This window comes from Bombus bifarius, unplaced genomic scaffold, assembly GCF_011952205.1.
Source record: "Bombus bifarius isolate JDL3187 unplaced genomic scaffold, Bbif_JDL3187 scf7180000009275, whole genome shotgun sequence".
NCBI lineage: Eukaryota > Metazoa > Arthropoda > Insecta > Hymenoptera > Apidae > Bombus > Bombus bifarius.
In genome coordinates, this window is record NW_022885009.1 from 821,201 (window position 1) to 848,160 (window position 26,960).

The following is a 26,960-nucleotide window of genomic DNA, read 5'->3' on the forward strand; positions in this document are numbered from 1 at the left end:
TTAACACTTTCATAGTGAAGCACGTACGAGCTTGTGGAGAAATATAAATTAAAATTTATTCAAATCTATGAACACTAGAGCTATCGATAGTTAACGCGAAGCTATTTCTACCAAAACCAGTGAAATTGACTGGTCTTTAAAAAATACGTGAATATTTCGATATTTATTGATTTATTACTTTCTTACAGAAGCAATTCCATGTTACGTAGTATATTTTTGGTATTGTTAATCCATCTGGAATCCCTAAACGAGGCTTGACACATTTATAAAATTGTAGAACCAGTCGTTTTGACTGGTGTGGTATTTCTAGTGTTAGCATCTAGCGATCTAGCGATCGATCCGGAATTTTCCTGATAACTGATATCGTCATATCGAATGATACGCAGTAAAAATTTTCAAAACGCGTGGCAAGTTGTACAGAACGAGGAAACTGGTTAATTGGGGTTCGATAAACAGATTTCAGGACCCTTTTACACTTTGACTGGTATTGGTATAAATAGCCTTGATACGAAATTATTTCCAGTTTGAATACATAAAAAACAAAATAAAATTCATTATATTATTCTTTGAGTTATCGTTACGAAAGTGATTACATCAAAAAATATAACATGAAGTAGGAATTTTAAAATAAAATTGTAAAACCAGTCAATTTGACATGGTGTGGTAATTCTAGTGTTGTCACAAATTGTCACAAATATACACGAATCATTAATGTACCTCCTATTCTTAAATCTACTAAATGGGAAGTTAAAGCGTCTGGGAAGATATTAATCAACTGTGCAAATAACTGTATCCAAAATCCACATGTGCTTCTCGCTCTTTTTAACTTTTTCATCGTGAATCTCATACGAGCTTGTGGAAATGTATAAATGAAAATCTATTTAGAACTGTTGAGATTTATAATTGTCACGATGATACACGAATCGTTAATATCTTTGCTATTTCATTCTTCTATTGTATATTCATTCGCTGTCATTAATCAATGAGTACATAATTATGTCGTAGATTTACACGTGATATACTCCTTGCTCTTTTACCTTTTTATTGGGAGCACACGATAAACTATAAATGGTTTAGATTTATATCTGTCACGACGATATACGAATCATTAATGTGTTTGTTATTTCAAAATCCGCCATATGGGAAGTTGGGGAGTTTGGGGAGTTATTAATCAATAAATAAATAATTATATCTGAAATCCACGCGTGCTTCTCCTAGCTCTTTAACCTTTTCATCGTGAAGCTCGCACGAGCTTCTAGAAAACTACAAATTAAAATTTGCTTAGATCCATTAAGATTTATAATCGTCACCGCGGTACTCGAATGAATAAAACGTTTGTTACTTCAAAATCTACGAGCAGTTATTAATCAGCAGATAAACAATTATATGCAAAATCCACGCGTGCTTCTCCTCGCTCTTTAACCTTTTCATCGTGAAGCTCTCACGAGATTGTAGAGAACAACAAATTGAAATTTATTTAGATCCATTGAGATTTATAATCGTCACCACGATACTCGAATGAATGAATAAAACGTTTGTTACTTGAAAATCTATCGTATGGACGGTTATTAATCAATAGGTAAATAATTATATTTATAAAATTCATACGAAACAATATCTTTTAGAAATTTTCCAACGTAATTTTATTGCAGCACGTCGTCGTTTTAGTTCACAGTGAGAAAGGTTAACACGTTGGCTGGCACTGTGGGTCGTCGGTGAGCCACGTTACTAAATTCTGTAGAATCGTTCAAGTAAGACAAATTTCACCTACTAAGAAATTTCCTACGATATGAATCGCTCAAACGACGACATTGTCAGAGACAAAGTGCATAAAAGCATTATAATATTTTGCAAGAATGAAACGTTATGGCGTAGTATATTTCGATCCATCGTGGCTCTACGTATTCCAATATATTTCAATGTATTTATTCCGTCTCACATTTCGATCTATTCAAGCAAAGTGCGTAAAATTCGCGCGACAGTCAACGTATTCAGTCCTCGTTGCTCTGTGCAATATCCTCTTCAACTTGGCGGACAGCCTGGGGACTTGACCATGACGACTATGAGTCATTCTTCGTATGCACACCCTTGGCGAGTAATTCTATTGTTCAGATTACGTTTTATGGGTTTCTTAGCGGGCGTCTTGTTTACGTGTAAGTGGTGCGTTACGACAATCAGATTCGACGCATCGTACGCTGATATCGACCAGAGCTGAAGTAACCGATGCGGCTTGGAAATGAACTGATATCGATTAAACAAGAAACAGCGGTTGATGCGAAAACCGCATGAACTGTTTCGCGGATTACGTCATTAAGGATTCGAATATTATCTCTCGAGATTTCTCGCGGTAAATTTAATCTAAATTTACTTAGTTATTATCTAAATTTCGTTTATTATTTAATTGAAATTTAACTTAAATTTGAGATACCTTTTGACGCCAGGAAGATACAATTGGGTCGGAATTAATCGAAAGGACATAGCAGAGAGAAAACTACCTTTTTGTCGATGTAACGCTAATTTACTTTTTGCTTCACTCTACCAATATATTATTTATTTGACTGGAAATGCTCTCTTTGGTTTAAGTCGCTTGTGTAGAGGTAATTTAGAACCATTCCGCCACTTGTTATTTATTTAACCGGAGTATTTCTCAAGTTTCAAGCGCAGTTGCGGTTCTTCCAGCTGTTTCTTGAGTTGGAAGAACCAATAATTGCCGGATAACGTAACGCTATTTCTACTTTCATTCTTGCTCTGATATTGCTTCTTCAAACTAAGTCCACTTCTCCGGAACTTTAAGCTTAATCATACCGAGCAAATCACCTAACTTTTCTACTAACATTTTCAGATTTTTTTTGTGTCCTTTTCTATCTTGTACAAGTAATTTTTTCAACAGAACCTCAGGTGCTGAGACGACTGCTTCCTGTGCAATCTGATTCCTTACGAAAATTGGTCGCTTCTTCTTGATATAGTTTCGTGAAACTTTCGTCAATTTATTCGTATACACGTCATTTCTTTCATTATCACAAATATTCCAGTAAACAGTATTTTCTCTGTTAAAACGGTTTAAAAACCCAAATGGTTAAAAACAAACGGAACGTGGCTTGGGATTGTAAATTGCGCGAGATTGTAAGACGTTAACGTTAATGAAGAACGTCGTAAGGGAAGATAGTTTATATCGTGCGCGATACACCTCTGAGAATTTCAAAATATGATGTTAGAGAAAACGAACTGTGGAAAATTTACAATGTGGATGAAACGTTTGGTATCTTTGAGAACTCGTGTATTTCAATCAGCCGTGTTATTTGTTAGTTTTTCAATGAGCAGTTTGAAAACATCGAAACCTGAATATTTTTAAACTTTTCGTACATCTCGTTGTATAACTATTGACGTTCCATGAACAACAATGGCCATGTGTATTAACTTTATGCATAAATAGCTACGCGAAAATACAATAAAAATATTTCTTTAGTATCAACATAATAGTCAACTAGACTTTATGATCAAGTATCACAGTATCTTTTTATGTTCTTTTTATGTCCTTTTCATTTGCTTGAACATGATTTTATTTCGCAAGCAACCCGCACAATTATTGTATATTTTATTTCAAAAATAGTTCATTTCATTCGGCTAAATAAAAAATATTTTCCTGCATTTTCGTGTATTCCTATCGATGTAGTGTATTGAAATACAATCCTAAATTTATTATTTATTAAATTTATTATTAATGCATTATGTTTCCTTTCTCGGTAATGTTCTTCTGCATACGGTATCACTGTGTATAATATTGTTATATTATAACTACATACAGTGTGAAATATTTTTGAGATAATCATTAGGATACATCTGATCTGTGGAAAATTTTTGCAAACGACTTAACTAATCGATATTCCACTTTCGGTAAAAACTGCCTTTTTCATTTTTCCCGCGATACACGTTTCACGCTTCGTTATCAAATATTCGTATATATAAATATAAATATATAAAAATTGAACGTACTTTCCGCTGCACTTCATATTCTCTGTAATTTTGTTTATTCTAATATTATTGAAAGAAATGTGCAAATCATCTTGTGCATTCTTGAAAGTATGGAGAAATTGAGATACGTTCAATTTTAAATATAAGAAAACAGTGACTGTGTTTAATATAATTCTTCTGGTAAAATATAATTATATTTGTATATCCGATAATCCCAGTTATAATTAGCATTTATGAATCAGGTTTATAAATCGAAAATTTCATCGCAAATTGAAACTTAATTTAAAAGTGTGTTCCAAGTATTCCAAGTGTTACTCAAGATCTACGTAATAAAAATTGCTGATACGTGGCAAACCATATCTTTTGTATGTATTCGTAGAGAGTGTAAAAAATGGGATGAAAACTAGTCTTTTTGTAGAACGCGTCAGTACTTCGAGAAGCAATTTAGGATTAATTTAATTAGGTCACTAGTTCAGTCGCGTTTCGCAGTTTCGACTACGTACAAATTTTTATTATCTGCTTTAAAAATATATATTTTATCTCTAAATTTGCAAGCACATATCCTCTTTAATGTGTTATACTAATACTGAATTTATTTACAAAGTTACAAAAAGTCATTTTTTTACAGCACCTTACAATTCTTCGATATACATTTATTTCTATACAATATCGATATTACCATTGTTACAAACTTTTAGTGACAAAAATATTACATAACACATATGTACAGATAAAATATGTCATTATTAGCATATTTTTACTTTACGTTGTTATTAATATACCTTTGCTTCAAATATTCGTAAATTACGATACAAGAGAGTGAAATGCATAGTTTTATTCTTGAAAATTTAACGTGAGAGGTTTGATTTTACTTGTATTTTCATGAACGTAATAACCGAGGGATAAATATTTTGCAGATTATTTATTTTATTCTATATATTGTATTATATTTCATATATTATTTATTATATATTTCAGTATCGTAACTAAATATTCCTGGAATATGATACAACAGACGAGTAATCGATAAGTCAATAATAGGAAAATAAATTAAAAACATATTCTATTGTAGAAAATTTAGCCTACCACGTAACAATAACTTGATTGACGCGAAAATAAGAGAACCGAATTAAATGGCACCTAATGAAAAGAATAACAAACATTCATTTCTTTTTCTTTTCTTTTTTTTTTTTTTCTTTTTTAAATCAATTACGCGCACAGTAATGGCTTTCGTTTGTGTGGAGGCAGACAATAAAATATACCAAAATTTATAAATAGTGTGGAAGTACATAGTCGATTTTGCACGGCCAGAACGTGTCTGTGAAATGTATCCAGCAATATACGTAGGTGTTGCAAGTGGGTAGTGCGGGAGAATTTTATTGAAAGGGACATACTGTACGCAAATTCGTTTTGCCTCTTTGTTGAATTGATCACAGCGTAGTTTATTGTATTTTCTTCTGCCTACGACCTGTCATTCTTCGAGAGATTTTTTAATTTTTTCTATTGAGCTGTAAACATTGTATTATCTATCATTTTGCATATTAAATATTTCGTTATATATCGCAGTGTGATAAATTCATGCAAAAATGTGAACACGTCAACGCCATAGGTGAGCAAATATAATAAGTCACTTTGCAGGAGAATCGCTTTAAAATTGAATATACACATAATACTATTGACGGGTAGTTCCATAACAAATAATTTTATTATTTGATTTTGCCATCAAGTATATATTTTTATATGTAATTATATACAATATTCTATAGAATTCAAACTGTCTGCTAGTCGACATTTTTTACTTTTCTTTTGTTTTACCGCCTCAAGTCACTTGCTCAATAGAATATATCACAAGAGAAGAACAGTAATTTAGGACATAGAAAATCGATTTTCGATTTTCCAGCTAAAATTTATAGTAGATTTGTTGTTAACTGTTATTGTATTTAATTGAATTGTTCCCAAAATAAATTCGATTTTCCAGGATCGATCGTCTAATTTATCCTAAGGATTTACGTTATTACATATATACAGGGTGGTTGGTAACTGGTGGTACAAGCGGAAAGGGGATGATTCTATGCGAAAAAAGAAGTCGAAAATATAGAATAAAAATTTTTCGTTTGAGGCTTTGTTTTCGAGAAAATCGACTTTGAATTTTCGCTCGGTACGCGTGCGGTACGTTATAACGAATTTCACTGTAGATCGGTATCTCGATGGAAAAATTAAAAAATAGAAAAAATTTAAAAAAAATGTTATTCTATATTTTCAACTTCCTTTTTCGCGTAGAATCACCCCCTTTCCGCTTGTACCACCAGTTACCAACCACCCTGTATATAATAAATAGTGTTTTTTGTCACTTTCTTGCACATTGAAAGAAGTCAATAGCGTTAGTTATTTGCAAATTATTGTTAATTACGTTGAGCTATTACAACAGCTAAATTCCATTATTCGTTCCTTTGTAAACGTCAGGTTTATTACACATTTTTCAATACATGAATTATGACTGTAAATATCAAAAATCAGGAAACATCAAAACAAAATAGTAATTGAAACAAAAGCATTTTATGTTATCAATATAAAACGATACCCGATATCTTTACGTAAATTAAAATTCAAAAAGGGAACGGAGTGAAGATCGACACATCTTTTTATGTACTTTGAAAAACGTTGTTTAACTTAATTTTAATTCAACTTCAATTTCGCTGAAAACAGACTTTTAGTATAATTTTTACACGAGACCCAGAACAAAGCTATTAAATTTCATTCGATAAACTTCTTCAAAATTATATTTGACATGTGCGTACGACAGAAAAAATCTCCGTCGTTCCGTTGAACGATCTAACTTCTCGGGTGGTGGATAATTCTTTCCGATAATTAAAACTAATTGTGTCGTAGAAGTGAAATTGCTGGCCGTAATTTGTAAAGTACGGTACGCGATTACCACCTGGGCGAGGTAAAGTTCGTAATAACAGGTGTTAGCTACAGCTGGCTCGAGAAATGACGACAATAAACCAGACGCGCCACATCTAGCAGAGCCACTTGCATTCACAAAGATAATTGTAGCGATAGAGGAAGCTCGCTATAAGCTCGATATAAAGAGCTTAACTATCTCCCGTTCGATATTATCATTTTTTTTATGGATTAATCTCGTTGTGGTATTAGGATAATATCAACGAATTAAGATCGGTCGTGGACCATTAGCAATTTTATAATTACGCTCCACGCGTCCTATTTCAAATTAGCTGTTTAAAATTTAGAGTAAACACCGTAATAAGATTCTGGCAATTTTGTTAACAGCATGGAGTCTAAATAAACGAATTATTTATTTTGCATACTCGTGATTGTAAAAGGTAGACAAAAGCATGTACAGAAAATGCAGTAAAAAGTATATTACTGTAATTTTTTTTTTGGACAAAGTTCCCAAATGTTGTCCCCCAAAAACCTCAGCATTTGTCCAAAACTAAATCAATTTTTTAATCTGAAAAGATTTATTTAATTATCTTGAGTGCTTAGTAACAGAGATTTATAATCAATGTTTTATAAAAGTTGAAACAAACAGAGTAAAAAATATGCGTGTAAAAGGATGCGTCATTCAGTTGTTAAAAAAAAGCGTTTCTAACTTGTTCCCCTTAGTTTTGGTGAGAAAATGTTTGTATTAGTCGCTTTTCATGCGCCCGAAATATGTTCGTATGAAATATGAAATAAAACAAATCTCACCATCTATATAAAAATCACATAGAAATTTGTTAGCTTGTGATATAAATGTCCGCAGCTCGTAGCATCGTCTGAAGCACGCGGAGCATCTAATCCATTTTTCTTCTCTCGTATCGTTCGAAAATTGATTGCCACGTATAAAACAGGCCACATTTTCATCTTCTTCGCTTTCAATCGATGACTCTCTTCCGAATTTCTTTCCCACACACGCGTCCCTAATTTCGAAAACATTTTTTAATATAATTGCCAACACTAATATATAGATAAGTGACAGAACGAGATGGCCACTTTGGAATATAGAAATAGGAGCAATATGCCAAGCGTCGCCAAAAATAAATTCTAGAATCACGTACTTTAGATGTTGAAATACTACTTCGGATATTAAGACGTAACCTAGTGACGAATTCCTTCGTTTTTGCTGTCACTGAACTAGCAGAATTTCTATTTTAAATTCCAATCGCCACTTACAGGCAGGAGCACCTAACAAGAAAGATCCATCAGCGAACGAAATTTGGGCCCCTTAAACACATCGCTTTTTATGGGAATAAATGTAGTTAATTTATTATAATAAATGCAATACATGGTATTAACGTGATACTCATATTATTGAATGGTTACATGCGGGTTGTGTGAGTATGGCAGACAGAGTTTAGACTGGAAGGTCGTCGAGACTTGTGTTGCAGGAATTTATTAATATTTTATATTTATTATACAAATAAACGTCTAATTCTTTATCGTCGATATTTCTACATTATATGTTTAAACAGAGAAATGTAGTTTTTAAAAATAACGTGAATAATATCATTGTATTATTGCTTATGTTCTAAGATTACATGTTACTTAATATCCTTAAGTATGTTGATTACAATATACTGTCTTTTTATTCATTGAAATTTGTGAAATCGAATACGATACGTCATTTCAGGAGCCAAATTTCAATATAGAAATTAAAGATTATATACTTGTCCATACGTGTTGTACTTATTATGAGAATTTCTCCTGACTTGCCTTTCGAAAAATTTACATAATTTCTTCTATCAATAACATCTGTGCATGCCTTTGTACAATTTACCACAAATGATGCATAAATTACTTCACGGCATAAAAAGCTGCTGAGATCTGAATAATTACACGCTCAACTCGTAGATACCGTAGTAGAAAATGATAAACAAGAAATATCGCCAAGTAAGAAACCTATCTTTTCCAAGCAAGGATCCTATAAATATGAAAATTCTGAGGGGAAATTTGTTACTATTCATAACATTTCTCATGAAAATTGCCTTGTGTTTGTTCGGGCTCCTCCTTTATATATTAAGGAAAAATATTATAATAAGATGCTTGAGCTAACAACCTCAAAATAGAGGCAACCTACGCATACCGAGATTCTATTTAGGTAAGATTAACATAAATGCGTGTATATTTTACAAAAAGCTATTTTGTTCTGTCGTATGCGATGGTCAGTCGGTTGGTAATTTAATTTCGCTAAAATAATTTAATTTAGCACTAGTTTTCTGCTATATTTCTAATAGTTTTCTATTAAGTTTTCTGTTATATTTCTTATCACTCGATTCCACGTATAAATTATTTTTTATTGAAAATAAAAAAGGGCGATTCTACAAAATCGAATTCAAAAGTTTGCACAGACTTCAATCAATTTCCAATTTAATTTTTTCAATAGAAAATAACATACAGAAGAACATAATTGTTATCTCATTACTCGTTAACTGTTGCAATCATTGAACAAAAATTTTATTCCATCGATAGATAAACTTTTTCTCATAAACTGGGCCGATTGTTACGGTTTTATATGATAATCTAATTATAAGATAATCTAATATGTTTCTAAACGTGGCTATATGTACGCATTTGCATTGCTGACATTCTTTCGCATACCAACAACACTTTCTATGACAATTTAGCGACAACGGGACAAGTTTTATCGTGGATAACACGTCAGCTTTGAATAAAAGACAATTTGTACTTACTTTATTGCGAAAGAATCGGCACTCCACAACTGTCGCGTTAGTGTTGTGCAAAAGTTTGGAGCAGATCACGCTCAACGTTATCAAACGACGATTGATTCTGTCCGAAGCCAAACCGAGTAATTTCACTGTTGACTAATTGCTTAATTTCATCACATGGATACACAAGTAATATTTAGTCCTCGAGAAACAAATGATTTACTTTTATAAATTAATTCATCTGACAAAAATGCGACAGATAATGGTAAAATGTAAGGAAAATTTAAAAAACAGCAGCGTTTGTAACATCGTCGCTTTTCTATGCTTTTCGGTCTACGCTGTGCAGCATCCTACAGCGTATTAAAAATACAAGATAAGACAAAATGCTGTATAATTGAATGTCCCTTTTTAAAATTTTTAACACGTTCCTAGGATTATACTTTTTACCGTTTAATTATTGTCTCACGAGCCCAGAAACTTGACATCGACAACATTTCGCTTTGATTTGCAGCATAAAGTGTAAAGCGTTTGCGGTTTATAGCTAAAACTGCCAATCTCCGAGTAACTTTTTCCACGACAGTTTGCTTTAAAACTTCAACCGTGTGCCATTAGTCGTCACATTCTCGTGCATTTTAATTTTGTCATTTCCTTCCCTTCTTCTTCTTCTTCATGATAATGGCTAATAACATTCTATAGCAATAACAATAATATTCTAATTATATTCTAATGTATCTAGTTATCATACAGCGTGTAGTAGCTGTATTATCTTGTTATAGAAATATTAAGAAGATTATTCAATTTTCTTCTTCTTCGGTCTTGTAGCAGAAATATCATCAAGACTATTATTCAATTTCGTTCTTCTTCACATTGATATAATTACGTCGAGTTTAATGTTATTATACAAGTTGACACGTTGATAGCTAAATTTTTTGCCACAACCAAAATAAGATACCTTTCGTAGAAATAAATTTCATAAATTTCTAACAAATTGTCAACGATGCGAATATGACATTGTCAGAGAAAAAGCGCGCAAGCACAGTATAATGTTTTGCAGAAATTAAATTTTGCCGTGCGATATAGCTCGCTGCATCGGGCCACGATATACAAAATTTACTTTAAACAAGCTGCTTAAAATTCATCGTAAGAAACGGCCATTTGTGTACAAACCGCGGGTTCATTTTCTTGCGGAGAAACGCGAGAGGAAAGGAACACGGACGAAAGGCGATTAATACAACGGAAGCGACATCGCAAACATTTCTCGCTGCAAGTAGGTCAGGTTTGCTTTTAACACATAAGTAAGTGGTTAAATGCCTGGTCGCTTTTTATTAAGATCGAGAGCTTTCCCGATCGCTCATCTATAGACTCACCGGCGATTATGTAACGTTCAATTTCGTTCTGTCACTGCGATGGTCTAATCGTTGAACATGGGCGAATTCCATTTGACATAATATTATTAGACTATGAAATTGCTATTAAAGAACGACGAACGATAAACGATAGTTTATAAATACGATGAATGTAGATTGATAAAAGAATGATAGAAAAATATCGTCCGCATCGTATGAATCGTTCGACTATCAGAAAAGTCAAATTACCAATAAGACGAATACAAAAGATACGTTATATTTTTGTACGTTAAAAATTTCTTTGTTTCTGAATTTGTCGATCATTTTCTTTCTTCAGTTTTGTCGCGTTTTGAACACGTTTCCTATCTCTGTTTTGTTACATTAGTTATTACGTCGTATAATGTATGAACTTGAATAATTTAAGCGAGCGATTTAATTTTTAATAACAAGAAATTGATCGGAATAATTTAGTAACGCTTTGTAGCTTTTGGACCACTTGTTGTTCTCATTATCCCTTCAATCATTTTTCTACGTTATGCCGTGTTATCTCGTTGCATATTGCCGGTTCTGAGGCGAGATAACACGAAAGTTATGAATAATTTATGCCGGAAATTTATTACGTCAAGATATAATCGTGTATCTGCATAATCGAAAAATATGTGCAAGCCACTCGTCGCTTAAGCGGAATCTCTGCTCTAAACGAATTTTGTTCTGTATTTTTTTCTCAAAACTAGACGAGTCTTTATTTGTTCCAAAGGCAAAATATTTTCGTTCTTGGAAGTGCGATAATTTTCCAAAGATTATGCTGTTATACCTGTCGACATTGTTAGATAACGAGCCACTTAGCAGAGTTAAATCACTGATCTACCACAATCAGAAATCGTTTTACATTGCTGTGTACAAAAAGCATATTATTCAATTTTGGATCGTTTGCTCCAAGTTTGGATTTTTATCTTATCAAATTGTCGCAGACAAAGGTTCACGAATATTTACCATAGAAAATTGTTATATTTTTCATTTATATTTTATATCTCGTATGTGAAATATAAAAAATTTTGAAATTTCAGCACTGTAATAAGACAGGACTGTGATGATTATAATGGCAAAATTTGGAAACAATTTGAAAATGTATATAGAAATTAAAATATATTTATAACTCGCTATATATTTGCAGAAACAAAATTTAGTAAAGAAATTAATACAACGCATTTTAGAAATACAATCAGTGTCAAAAATGGTCCCATTGAATATTTAGCTTTGTTAACCCACCGCCGAATATATGAGTCGTCTAAATGGGGTTCAGACGAAATTTTCGTTGTTCAATTTCCCCGAAACGAAGTTGTCAGACCCCATGGTTTCCACACGTAAAAAAAGCTTACGCTTACAAGTCTTCGACCGCCCAAATATCATTTACTTGGTTCAATTCAGTTCTGAATATCATGGGGGGTAAAATGAGCACTGTGTTAAAGTTAGCCCACGTCAATTTATTGCTAAGTGAAATTTTTTATATGCAAATTCTTTTTATTTCGATATATATACAGGGTGGTTGGTAACTGGTGGTACAAGCGGAAAGGGGGTAATTCTACGCGAAAAAGGAAGTCGAAAATATAGAATAAAAATTAAAAAAAATTTTTTTTTTAATTTAAATTTAAATTTAAATTTTTAAATTTAAATAAGTCCATCGAGATAACGATCTACAGTGAGATCCGTTATAACGAGACGTGATAAAGTGCACGCGTACCGAGCGAAAATTCAAAGTCGATTTTCTCGAAAACAGAGCCTCAGACGAAAAATTTTTATTCTATATTTTCGACTTCTTTTTTCGCGTAGAATCACCCCATTTCCGCTTGTACCACCAGTTACCAACTACCCTGTATATACTTATCTCTCGTATGTATCAGGAGTGACCAACAAGTAGATCGCGATCGATCGGTCAATCGCAAGACGATTTTTGGTCGATCATAGCCGACAGGACGACATAGTCGTGACTCATAGAAACAAACGGTAGTGGCTCCTTTAGTATAGTATATAATATATATATTAATATATAATAGGATATATAGTAACTATAAATATTATTAATAAAATATCATATTGGTTTAATACCGCCTCTCTCATTGTCGCTTATTAGTACACAAGACACATGTTTGAATGTGTTAAATGTCCAGATTTTAGTAGGTAGATTTAGTAGGTATTTTTAAGAAAAATTGAAAATTAAGATCGTATGTATATAATGAAATTGATCCTGGTATTTCATATGAATTCTGTGTTTTTCATACATTAGTAAGTATGAGATACGGAGCCTTTCTTTTTCGACGCGTGTCTTGGATCATTTTCCAATAATAAATAATTATCTGAAAAATCCCGCAAACTTAAATCTCGAAATAATTATACTTTTCTGAAAGTTGGTCAATTTCTTTCCTACAATAACTTTTCTAAATATTTATTTAACACGTTCACGCTCGAGTCTCCCGTCACACGGCGTGCACCACCGGTGGCTCACACTTGAATGTTCCATCAGACGGTGCGTATTATCAAAAATGTAGTTTGCTTAGTAACTAGAAAAAATTACCATATAATGAAAGATTTAAACAAATTAATTTAACGTTTATTAATTGAAAAAAGTAGGATTTATTTTAAAACATAACAATTCGATATTATAAGTTTATTACAAATATGAATACGAGCGCCGCCCCATGACGAGAAACAGAAATAGCAGCGCCGGCGTGAACGTGTTAACACGAAACTGTGTACCTTCAAACAAATTTCCATCTTTCCGTAATTTTCCGTCGAATCTTCATTCTTATCGCAATAAGATCTAAACATCTTGTTAAGGTATCGCTCGTATAGTAAACTAAAGACTATGATAAGTACCTCGGAATTTTTTCAAATATTTTTCAAAGTCCAAAACTGTATAAAATCAGGTCAAGAGCTGAAAGATTCATAATACCGACGGCGTTAGTGAAAAACCATATTAGCGATGGAAAATTAATACGTATATTGCATATGTATATCAGCGTCGATTTCTCTATAGAAGACGTGTCGAGGTCGACGCGTCGTACGGTCGTTGATTTATTCCCAAGAGTATCGTATTGCCGATAGCCCGAGTCATAAATGTGCCATCAGGGTTTAGGCTGATAGCGGAGCATACTCTTCACGAGTATCGTAGTTCTAAGAGTCGCGGATGTTATAGTTTCAGAGCAGCAACAGAGTGTTGTTCGATGCTCACCGTTGTCCACGTGCACGGAGCCGATGATTCGAAGACACTCGAAGTCACGGTGCCCCATGAGACGTGGAAAACGACAAAGATTTCCTATTGACAGTTAGAAGGATCTGGTTACGCAATGGACAGGCTGATGAACAGAGATTTTTTTTTTATTTAATTTGTACTTTACAATTTGTTCAGCTGGACATTTGGTAAATTTTTCTAATTTAATTGCTAAATAACACGTGGATGGCTACCCTCAGCGGGATACCATCTTCGAGTTTGACTATTTTATTTCTTTAGTGAAGTCAGTGGGGTGTTTTCTTTTTTGTCTTCTTTCTATGTGAGTTTTGCTCGCTTCAGCGGCCAGCTGGTTTGGATGTGTTGCTGTTCTTTCCTTGTATTTTTCTGCGTATCTGCCGATTTCTTCCTTGACCGTTGGTATTTTTAAGTCTTTGCATATATCCTCGTTTCTGACATACCATGGGGCGTTTACTATTGTTCTCAGTATCTTCGATTGTAGCGACTCTAGTTTATTTATGTGGCTCACTGCTGCTGTACCCCATAGCGGTATTCCGCACGTCCAGATTGGTTTTATTATCGTTCTGTAGATTTTTCGTTTGTTTTCTATGCTGAGTTTAGAGTATGAACAGAGATGATACGAACTTCTACTTGTGAATCACGTTCGTTTCCAACCACGATGATTTTTATGATTTTTCACAACAAACTGTGATTTTTCCTGATCGCTTCTGATCGGCGAAGAGCATCTGTTCTCTGCGCGCGTCACATAACCCGTATATTTTATATCAACGATATCTAGTGAATATTACGACTTCGAAATCGAGAGGAAGAATTAGTATTTTACTCTTTAAAACACTGATGCGAGACAGAGAAAAGAAAATTGAATTCTTTTTCGTCTTTTGATTCTTTGCACTCGGCATATTTTTTATTTCCTTACCTTTTTTCTTCTTTTTTTTTCAAACAGTGTGAAGGCGAATCTTCAAGGAAACATATATTTTTTAAAAATTCCTAACTTGTGTAATTTTATGCTGTATCTATAATCACCAGTGATCTCTTCGCGATCCTTTAAAAGTGACAGCCGGTTGCTTAAAATGAAATAAATTTGTGTTTTATGCAGGAAACGTGTTCTTAAACTTACATTATACGCAGATATCTTTGTGCAAGCTATATCGAAACGTTCTGTAAGAAATAATTCAATGAAGACGGAGAATTACAATCACAGTGAGCAAATTCCATCAAGATAAATAAATCAGGATCACGGTCGTCAATGAAGTTATATCACGACCGTGATCGTGAATTTGCGGCCGCTGTGACAAATCGCTGTTAGCGATTTTGCACGCCATCTCTACTGATGACATCCACTGCATAAACAGCTCTCGAAACTCATATACCGAATTTACCGAATGTTCATCTGGACAAATTGTAAAGTACAAATTAAATAATAATAAAAAAAATATACCGAAGCCCAGAGAAAATCGTTCGAAAATTTGACAACCGTTAAAAATTAATATTGGAAGATAAGAAGCTTGTCCTTTTGTACACTTTGTCGGACAAAGACAGGAACGAGGAAAACGTAATAAATCTCACGATATCGCCGCTCATTTTCAAAATTCAACCAAAGATTCTGAATAAGCAAATTTTAGTTGACAATTTCGATACAAGCAAAGAACTATGTAGCGTTGCCAACGTTCAATATCGAAGCAACGTTAAAACCAAGTTCGAACAAAGAAGAGAGCGCACCTATCGTTTAATTACTTGGATAGTAATTTGTTAAAATACACCGTCGATCGTACGCGACACCAACCGTGAAAGGGTTAATATCCGCAGTTTAATCTCCGCTTTCGTCATCAGCTTTTAGTTTTACTTTTTACCAGTCGCACGACTGAGTAGTTGAATCATCGATAGAAGTAAAATAATTGTCTCGATGGGAAACCTTCTTCCTTCAATTTCCACGAAATTGATTACACGACTATCGAATGGATCGAATTAAAAGTCTTAACAAACCGAGATTGTATTTGTATCGATATTCTCACAATCAGCCACGGTTGACCAGCGATAAGTCCTACCTCGAACCGAGGTATCTGATCTTGTAATGGAACGAACTTATTGAGGTATAAGGACTTCGACGATAGTGGAAGAACGATACAGACTGTTATATACATCTCAGTTCTGTTTGTATCAAAGAAATCCTCATTCCGCGATTTTGCCCACCCTCCTGCGAGTGGTTTTCCAATACGCGGAACTTGAAGCCTATTTCTTCGGCTCTTATTGCGCAGCCGATCCGCTCGATACGATGCTATCGACTTATTGGGCGAGCCATCGTTTGCTCTGCTTCGTTTTCTCGTCGCTTTTTTTGGCGAAAACTTTCTACGGTCGGGAACGCGAAGAATGGAAAGTCGTGTTGGGTCGGACAGATCGCGAGTACCATGGGAAAGTAATAGATTACGTTTTTATTCTACTTTGGCAGCTTGAAAAATAATAATAGAGGAGATGTGTATTATTATGGTAATGTAAAACTATGTCAGGTTGTCTGAAAAGTTTCTTTCGCCTTGTAAGGGAATAATAGGTGTACATTTGTTCTGTTGGAACAAAATGGATCAAAAAGTGGATTGAATAAAATTATAAAAAATAATAAAAACGTTGTGTATCTATCATTTCGTTATAAAACGAAAGAAACTTTTCGGACAACCTGATATTTCGTTTCTCGCGATTTTTTCAAAACTGATCAAATTTGAATGGAGTTTAAATGGAAACGGCCACGGCTGTCTTGTTCCAGTAGATCGATGATTCTCGTAAGTCGGTACAAGGCGGCTCCAGCTCTTTCAATTTAGATTTAATTCGAATTTAATTGATTTATAAGTTTTGAAGAAGTCGCGCGAAATAAAATACAAGCGTCGAAAATTTGTTTATTGAAAATAACATATGCGGATCCTAATTGGTATGAAAAATGACACACCAGTTTCGAAATCTTGACCGGTTTCCTGAAATACATTTTTATTACGAATATTGTGAATATTATGGATTATTATGAATGTGAATGATTGAATGAATCACGAATTATCAGGTTGTCGAATAGTGTCTTTCTTTTACAGACACGTGTTTTACAACGATGCATCTTTATACAAACACGAAACCTAATCTGTCGAACGTTGTGATCTTTATTTTGATAGAACAAAATGAATCATATGTTATTGGATACAATATAAAAAGGAAAATGTTGTGCATCCATTGTTTCCTTATAAAACGAAAGAAACTTTTCGGACGACCCAGTACTATTTTACAACTGTCTGTAAAAGCGTTAAGAGCAAAGCAGCGAATTGATGTAATAAAATAAACGCGATATTATCGAGAATCGTAGAGATAAAGTGACTTACTTAATAAGTGTTTAATAATAACAGACACTTTACGGTAGTAGACTATACAAATCATAGTGCTAGAAACGTTTCTACATCATCAATCTTCATGAAACTGTAGAATCTAGGTTGCAGATATATATAGAGATGTTAGTTTGAATGATAATAAAAAGTTGTATAGTATAGCGATAGTAGAAAGGTGAATAATAGTAAAAGAAAGTATGAAGCAAATCTTTTGGATTTCTCTTTGGACTGCGCGTCATAAGGCAGAGCTCGGTAATGTAAATTGATTGAGAACAAATTGCAAGTGAAAATGTTGATGAAATGAAAACTAACGTGACATTACTTACTATCTTAATATTTCTAAATCAGAAAGACATGCAGACAACTGTACGTACTTTACACAACGATGTCTAAAATTGATGTATGATGTGAATGTTTGAAAACGTGATAAATCATGCATGTAATTGTAACGTAATATTGACAAATTTGTTCGTGAACAATTTTAATTTTCACTCGGTCGACTTCACAGCAAGATAAATGTTATACAGGGTGGTTGGTAACTGGCGGTACAAGCGGAAAGGGGGTGATTCTACTCGAAAAAAGAAGTCGAAGATATAGAATAAAAATGTTTTTTTCTTTTTTTTTTCATTTTTCCATCGAGACAGCGATCTACAGTGAGATGCGTTATAACGAGACGTGATAAAGTGCACGCGTACCGAGCGAAAATTCAAAGTCGACTTTCTCGAAAACAAAGCTTCAAACGAAAAATTTTTATTCTAGATTTTCGACTTCTTTTTTCACCCCCTTTCCGCTTGTACCACCAGTTACCAACCACCCTGTATATTCTGCTTATTAATTTACCATTAACATCATTGCACATTTTCAATATATTTCAAATATTATTATCGTGAATAGAATAAAGTGTCTAGATAAACCATATACGTAGTACAATTGAACTATCCTATAACACATTATGTTATAGTAATAACAACAATGTTTATTATTATTGTGGCATAGTGTGACGTCAGAGAAGGACGTGGCGTGAGGGGTAATTGTTTATTAGCGTTGTCAAAATATGTTGACATTGTCAAAGAGCGTTGTGAGCGTTACCAAGGTATGTCTAGGAAAAAGTGAGCATGGAAAACATTGTAACGATAGTTGAGAGGGTCAGAGTTGAATTTATCGTTGTCGTGTGAAGATCATTGTGTCGTTGTGTCGTAGAAGTAGTGAGTAACGAATACGTGAAACGGGGTATTGTATTCGATTTCGTGCGAGTGCAAACGATATTGTATAAATCATACTGTTACCTACAAACTAATAATATAACATTCCTACATTATTATCATCATGTTATCATGCAGATTTTTGGGAAATTTAAGGTTCCAAGAATTTACAGAGCACGTGTAACACGTACTGCAAAAATATTTATGATATTCAAAGTAGAGCGCTCGCTATTATATTTAGTAGACGAAACAAATTTCTACCTAAATTCCATTTCTCTGATTACGTTGGTAAAAAATATGAAATTCCATTAAACATCCGCAATGCAGTCGTAAGACTTTAATTTATTCGCATAATTACCCGGTCGTATATGTTTCACACACATTTTGAAATCTTAAAAACCTATGCTTCGATCTTATAATAATATAGTTATTATAATTTGATTAATATTATAATGTAACAAATTTTAATTTTTTCGCGCGTCTATTTTCTAAACGGGGAAAGCTAAAATGATATTTTAAATATCTTGAAAATTAGTAGCAGCTGTGTATGTACGATGCATTGAGAATTTGTTTAAATCTGCTGTGTGGGCACATACTAGAATGTTGTATACACGAGTGAACATCCACTCAGATATCCGACTTTCTATCACGCCTTCAGGAAGTCGTACTTTTGTTGATTGCCCGGGCGAAGCTTCACTGTGTGGTCCTCGAATGTATTGAGAAGGAAATCTCAGCCACGCTCGCATAGGGTCATCCACATCTATTTTCTCTCAACTTTTATCGTTCTCTGAAGAAGGCACATGGGAGTTTGAATCTGCTCGTTCTCGGAATAATGCCAATATACATATTTTTCCAAGACTGGGACTTTTCATCACCTTCTTTACAGTAGTTTTCCTACAACCGATTATATGCAGAAATATATTGCATTCAAATTAACATGCAGCCGGTTTTTAATTTAAATCTGAGCTTTACAAGCTGCTGCAGTCGGTTCTCGATCTATTCCTTCGGTTATTTAACTGTTTTTTAAACTATTGAAGATGCAAATGAAGGATACTATAGAAATTATTAACAAAATGTTGATCTACGTCAGAGCTTTTTATAAATTACAATTTCCCGCAATCTCTAGCATTTTTAACATTAACAAAATTTTGATTTACGTCGAAACTTCTTATGAATCGCAATTCCTCGCAATCTTTAGCATTTTTAACATTGACAAAATTTTGACTTACGTCAAAGCTTCTTATGAATTACAATTTCCCGCAATCTCTAGCATTTTTAACATTAACAAAATTTTAATTTACGTCGAAACTTCTTATGAATCGCAATTCCTCGCAATCTCTAGCATTTTTAACATTAACAAAATTTTGATTTACGTCGAAGCTTCTTATAAATCGCAATTCCTCGCAATCTCTAGCATTTTTAACATTAACAAAATTTTAATTTACGTCGAAACTTCGCATAAATCACAATTTCTCGCAATCTCTAGCATTTTTAACAGAGTTATACTAATTTCGATAACGCATGTTAGGATATAAAGTAATTATGGTTTAAATATCTCCTCTGCTTATTGTTGGTAGATAATATTTACAAAATTTGTTGAAATTAAGAACTGTATCACCTGTTCCATTTCAACATTTTACGACACCACGTGTTTTCAAATAATAAAAGGACGAAACTTAACTGTCTCTATAATAAGTATAAAACAACGATATGGATCATTATTTTCCTTGTACCGTTCTGTAGAAAACAAAAACAATATAGAAAAGAAAAGAAATTGTGACTTGTCAAAGTACTACAAAGTATCTGCAAGCGTGAATAAAAATTCTCAGTATATCATTTTATAGTATATCATTTTCGCATAACTGAATCTGTATTTCTACATGAAAGAAGCGATGCAATTTTTGAATAATATTGATACAACACGAATTATGCGCCTCAGATATATTTAACGCGTGAAAACTCGCGCATAGTAACAATATAAACTGTATATAATACAGTATTATATACAGTAACAAATATAATACAAATATAAACATAGTAACAAATATAAACTGTATTGTATACAGGTAACAATATAATAGTAACAAATAGTAACAAATATAAACTGTATTGAATACATAACATTTCGCAGCAGTGATTAGTTTTGCCTTGCATTTTGAACGATAAAAAATTTAGCACAAAAAGTGGATAAATTGTTTTTATTTAAAAATATGACTAATAATTTAATACGATTCAATTTTTGTGTTGCAAATAAAACGAGTCGTTGGTAATATTGATGAAATATCAATAAATAGCAATTTCACCTTTAAATCGCATATTGTACTATTGAAAATAATCAAGTTCAAATCTTTTCAATTATCGAAATTCATATTTTCTGAATTATACGAACTGAAAGAAATAAAAAGTAGATATTAAAATTTCTACGACAAATAAGTTGCAATTTAATATCAATTCTCGTACATAGTATAAAAACAACGTAAAATATTGTGCCATTTTTACCTACAAATGTTACTTCAATTATATACTTTTTCATATTTTAACATCCAGCTGTTCTCTTGTTAATTATATCCAAAATAATTCAATCCGGCACGTTTCCCCTTGAAATTAAAACAAGATTAAGTTAATTAGCAATTTGTTGCCACAGTATTACTATTCCTACCATCCCCATATCATTAATAATATTTCTTTTGTATTTACAATAACCAAAAGCAACAAAGCCAAAAGATATTTCTTTGAAAAAAGATAACTCGTTATTTCCCGTGGTATATTAATAAAAGTACACGGTAGCTCAGCTGGAAAATAATATTTCTCGAATGACTGTTTGAATTAATCCGACAAATATAACACGTGTGATCAAAATGTGAAGAAAATAATGTGAAGAAATAATTAATGGTAATGCCGTCTTGCTGAAATAATTACGAGTTTTTCGCGATTCTTCAGCTAAAAACGCAGGAAAGAAACAGGTCGCAAGCCATTAAAGCTCAAGCCCTCATCCGAGTTACACGGAAGGCTTGGCCTTTGTTAGCGATAAGTGGAGGTTTCGCGGTGAACGCCAACAACCACTCTTGCTACCGTTCACCACGACCACCAGCAGCGTTTCACATTCTACGTTAGGCGAAAACCTTCGACCTTCTGCGGTCAAGGTCGCTCGCACGCTCGCGCGCCTCGTCTCGACTTCCTACGTTAGGGAAATTTTGCAACTTGCCGAGCAGACGTTTTATTAGCAAGCACTCCGCATAACGAGGAACACGATATCGTAAAATTAGCACGTTGCGATACTTTTTATGAATAATTTATGGCTGCGAATTATCCAGAGCGCGCAACTAGAACGCATACGGATAATACTTCGTATGCAGTTTGTAACGCGAGTTGCTTGCCAGCTTTTACCTGTGATTTTTGGCCAGCTTTTGCCCGTGATTTTTGCCAGCTTTTCCTGTGATTTTTGCCAGCTTTTGTCTCTGATTTTTATAATAACGTATCTCTATGCAGCTGCTGGTGATTTTTGCTTTTTTGATTTTTTTTTTTTTTTTAGCGTAAAATAAAGTAGTTTCTAACTTGAAAAAATAAAGCCCATACAATGTATGCACAGTCGGCTGTAGTTTCTTAAATGTGTATAGATAAAAGTATCTTTGCTACTATGTCGTTCTACTGTTTGTACAGTTTGGCTAACTTCGTTTCAAAGGGATTGGCTTTTAGTTTATTTATTTTCCGTATGTAGGCAACTCCTTTTACAGGTTTATTATCGAATATTTTGGAAAAATTTAATTAATTATCGGGTAATAAATTATATCACCAAATTCGTGTTTCTCCTTCGATTATTGTAACAAAGTTTTAATTAACAAGGGAATTTGATATCGCGTTGAATACGCTTCCCTACTTTAGCCACTATATTGCTTTGAACACAAAATAATTATGGCGATTACTCTTGAAATTAACTGAACATTGTTCGCATCACTTTATTGTAACTAAATAATTCATCTGTAATATATCCAATTTGCTTCATTACATTGCTATTCTTAAAAATGTTAACTCTAACATGTCCACTCCAACATTGTTAAATCCATATTTATGTGGTTTACACTTTTAACGTAGAAACAAAATATTCCAACATTCTTATTTTTATTATCTTAGTTTCATTCGGTTTGTAAATTTATTCAATTCGTATGCATTGTTTCTGCGATAAAATATTCTTGTGAATGGACTTGGATATGCTTTGGTTAAAATTTTGTCGCATGGAAAAATATTCCTGCCGAATCTACAAACAATTTTTTTTTTTTTTTTTTTGAGGCGTTTTTTTATCAGAGTCGTTGACGCTTTGCACAGATGCCTCCCGTCGAAAACAGACACGCCAGGTGTCCATATACCAATCAACGGTAATTAAAAAGTCCGTTAGTTCAGATGTCATATATATGTTCATTGTACACCGAATTTACGACCCGAAAAATAAATGTATAATAAATGTTATTACGTCAACAAGCATATAAAATACTGTTGACATTTCCAGCGATTCTGCTCACTCTAAAACTAATGACGCGCTTAATTAAAATATCGGAATTCTCGAAAATCGCACGTGTTTTATCCGTTTCGTAAACGTGACGCAAACCGTTGGTTTTATTGGGTTGGCAACTAAGTGATTGCGGATTTTGTCATTATTACCTAATGACAAAATCCCGATAATAAGCAGGAAAGGTCAGCGTGACCATACTCGGAACAAAGTTAGGCAAAGTCGAAATACGACATCTAACAAGCAATTAGTTCGACAATGTGTCATTTTATTTGTTATAATTATATGACAATTATTTTATTATTTATGTGAATAAATGTGACGTGAAATAATTTCTGATTCTGTCAACTGTATGAGAAACGCAAATGTTATTGTGAAGGTAATTGAGATGAGGAGAATTTTCACACCGTATGCTGTGATATTATAAAACACAATTCTGTGAATTCAAACTTGTTATACGTATTTTAATAATATCTATGTATATATCTGCTATACATTGGTATTATGTTAACGTAACTTAATCCAACAAAGATTTACAAGAAGCTCCCTGGTGTAGAACGCGCAGCCTCGAGTCGAGTCTGGACTTCAGATCCCATCAAAAGGGATTCTATTTCAACTAGAATTTCAATTAGTAATGAAATTAAATTATTTGTTACTTTATTTAAAATTGCCAATCAAAATGAACATTCGTGTTTAGGAATGATTCATTTCATTTTGCTATGAAAAATGAAAATAAGAAATTAGTTTAACACTAGAACTACCGATAGTTAATACCAAGCTATTTATGTCAAAACCAGTCAAAATGACTGGTCTTTTAAAAAAAAAAATACGTAATAATAGAATATTTTTATATTTATCGATTTATCACTTTCTTACAAAAGAAATTCCATGTTATGTAGTACATTTTTTGTATTATTAATTAATCCATCCGGGATCTCTAAATGAGGGTTGACACATTTATAAAATTGTAGAACCAGTCATTTTGACTGCTGTGGCGTTTCTATTGTTAACATTTAGCGATCTAGCGATCGATCTGGAATTTTTCTTATAACTGATATCGTCATATCGAATGATACGCAGTAAAAATTTTCAAAACGCGTGGCAAGTTGTACAAAAAGAGAAAACTGGTTAATTGGGGTTCGATAAACAGATTACAGGACCCTTTTACACTTTGACTGGTATTGGTATAAGTAGCCTTGATACGAAATACATAAAAAACAAAATAAAACTCATTATATTATTCTTTTAGTTATCGTCGCAAAAGTCATTGCACCACTGGGGGGAAAAATAGAACATGAAGTAGGAATTTTAAAATAAAATTATAAAACCAGTCAATTTGACTGGTGTGATAGATCTACTATTAAGCAACTATTTATTCCAAATCCTTATTCTTCCTTCCTATTTTAACTCTAAAACTTCCAAACCAGTCGAAACGATCGGCATCAGATTTTCGGTCTTCGCGTTTGTATTGTGAAAACGTGTAAATGCCTTTGGCAACGTTATTGTTCGCTCTTATTCGCCACAAACAGATGACCGCGTATAACGTACTTATTTTCATCGTATTCGATATTAATTAACTACATGAAATGAACATTTGCTTCGGAGGTAGATGCTCGCCAACACAATTTTATCAATATGTATCTTACAGATTAATTGATCAAGTGTCCCTAAATAAACGCTCGAAGCGTACATCTCGTATGCCAAAGCGCTACACTAAATGGAGCAGCCGCCCAGACGCTCTAAATCCTGTGCAATGCTAATGCATACAGTGAAATTGCTATCACCTGCATAGTACGATCGATCAACGTATTTGTTCACAGGCTTGTCGGGCAACGATGTTAGCGGTTGGTCGAAAATCCCCTGCCTGAAGGGACGTTCCTCCAGCAAAGGTGGAAACGCATCTTCCGGTGCACATGGCGGTCCACCACAATGTCCACATTCTGTGTTAAGCAGCACTCGTAGTTCAGTCAGCAGTTCGCCATTGAGCCCATGCCCAACACCTATGCCATTTTTGGTCACCTCGGGCTCGGTTAGGTGAGTTTCAATCTGCCCTATTTATTCGCCAAATTTATTTACTTATTTAATCCTCGCAAACGATTATATTATTCTACCACTTACAGAACAATTTTTGTGATATTCTTTGACTTTGACGTGCGATAGCTCTGAAGGAGGATTAGTAAAAAAAGCGTTATAAATGCGTGAGAAACAAAGGCACAGAGCACAAGTTAATTATTCGTTTTTTCATTTTATTGGCGTTTTACCATTTGATTTGACACATGAGGAACACATTACGTCACGAAGATCAGCGTCATATTCACTTCATCTTATTAATGGACCTTGCTTACTTTATTATCTGTTAATAGACTGTAGATTTTTAATAAATTTGAAGATGCAAAAATCCATAAATTCCATATAACGTACAAAAACATGTAAAATATTCAAAGTAGGGTACACTTTATAGGAAACAAATTCTTGTGTAGGTTCTGTTACTTCCGCAGGCTGAAGAGACACTACCCGCTAGACCTAAACGATAGATTCGATTAGTTATTTAAATTAAGTAATATTTACTTATTTATAATACTTACTTACAAATTATACTTATCTATAATAAGTATTAACTTATTATAAATAATTAGCCATGTTACTGCGCCACGCCAGAAAAATTACTGAAAATTCTCAACGTGAGAATTGATTGTAATTTTAATAAATATTTAAAAAAAAAAAGGTTCTATTACTTTAGTTTCGTTCATAAAAATAGAAAATTGTCTAAAAATCCATAGTCTAATTATCAGTGACTAGATTATAATACACAATCGCATTAACAATAAATTATAGCACAACAATAATAATAATAATACACAGGTAAAATAGGGAAGCATAATATACATCTCGCTTGCTTTATGTTAGTTTCACTGGAAGTAAAAGATTCTAATACTCTGTGTTCGAATATCTAACACTACACGACGTTTCTTCTGCAACTAATTACATTATCTACTGAATTATTCGTTAGCTTGAACTTGTAAATTCGATTACGTGCATTAAAATGTTTGTTGCAAGTGGAATAAAGATAACAGCAGACTCTTTTAATCACCCGCTAATTTGGATCATAATGTCAGTAATGCGCAACAGGCGCGTCATTCTTTTGTTCTGTTCGAGTCATGCTTCAGGGCTTGCAGTTGAACGAATTCCGACCGAATTATTAGCGTACCGTGTCTAATGATTCCCTCGGGGATCTACCAGTTGCTTTGGATAAACATATTACGAGACGTTTGAATTATTTCATGTGTAGCTGGAAACTAAACGTTTTTGAAAGTTCAGAGAAGCCGTGAAGATCTTTCGGTTCTTTTTATGAGTTATTTTCTTCTCTCATTTTTCCTGCTTACAAATTAGCGTTCAATTATTATACTAACGTGAGAATTTTGTTGTTAAAAATAATCCACCTGAGAGATATTTTGTTAGCAGAACAGATCTCTAAGACTTGAAGCTTTGTCCTTTGTTTAATAAAATGTGGACTTCATCGCGACACTCCACTCTTGGCAATGAAATGTTTTTTCTACCACAGTATTCATATGCATCTCGCAGAGGATTTTGTTATTATAAGTCGATTTTATTGTAAATTTGTCACGAGAATCTTGGCGAATTTTTATCGATATCAGCTTTGCAA

General features: G+C 33.4%; 1 protein-coding gene and 1 long non-coding RNA gene across 6 annotated transcripts in view; one reads left to right on the forward strand and one right to left on the reverse strand.

Moving 5' to 3' along the window:
• The window catches only part of LOC117214943, a 215,204-nt gene that overhangs the window by 137,867 nt on the left and 50,377 nt on the right, over positions 1-26,960 (forward strand). For all 5 annotated transcript variants that reach the window (XM_033461322.1, XM_033461325.1, XM_033461321.1 and 2 more), the window contains exon 4: positions 25,117-25,330. In XM_033461322.1, the coding sequence (XP_033317213.1) occupies positions 25,117-25,330 (214 nt within the window). The remainder of the gene's footprint in view (positions 1-25,116; positions 25,331-26,960) is intronic.
• Positions 25,258-25,919, reverse strand: LOC117214951. The gene is made up of 4 exons (XR_004488986.1): positions 25,882-25,919; positions 25,558-25,819; positions 25,415-25,458; positions 25,258-25,347 (listed from the first exon to the last, which is right to left on the reverse strand). It is a non-coding gene; the product is annotated as an uncharacterized LOC117214951 (long non-coding RNA).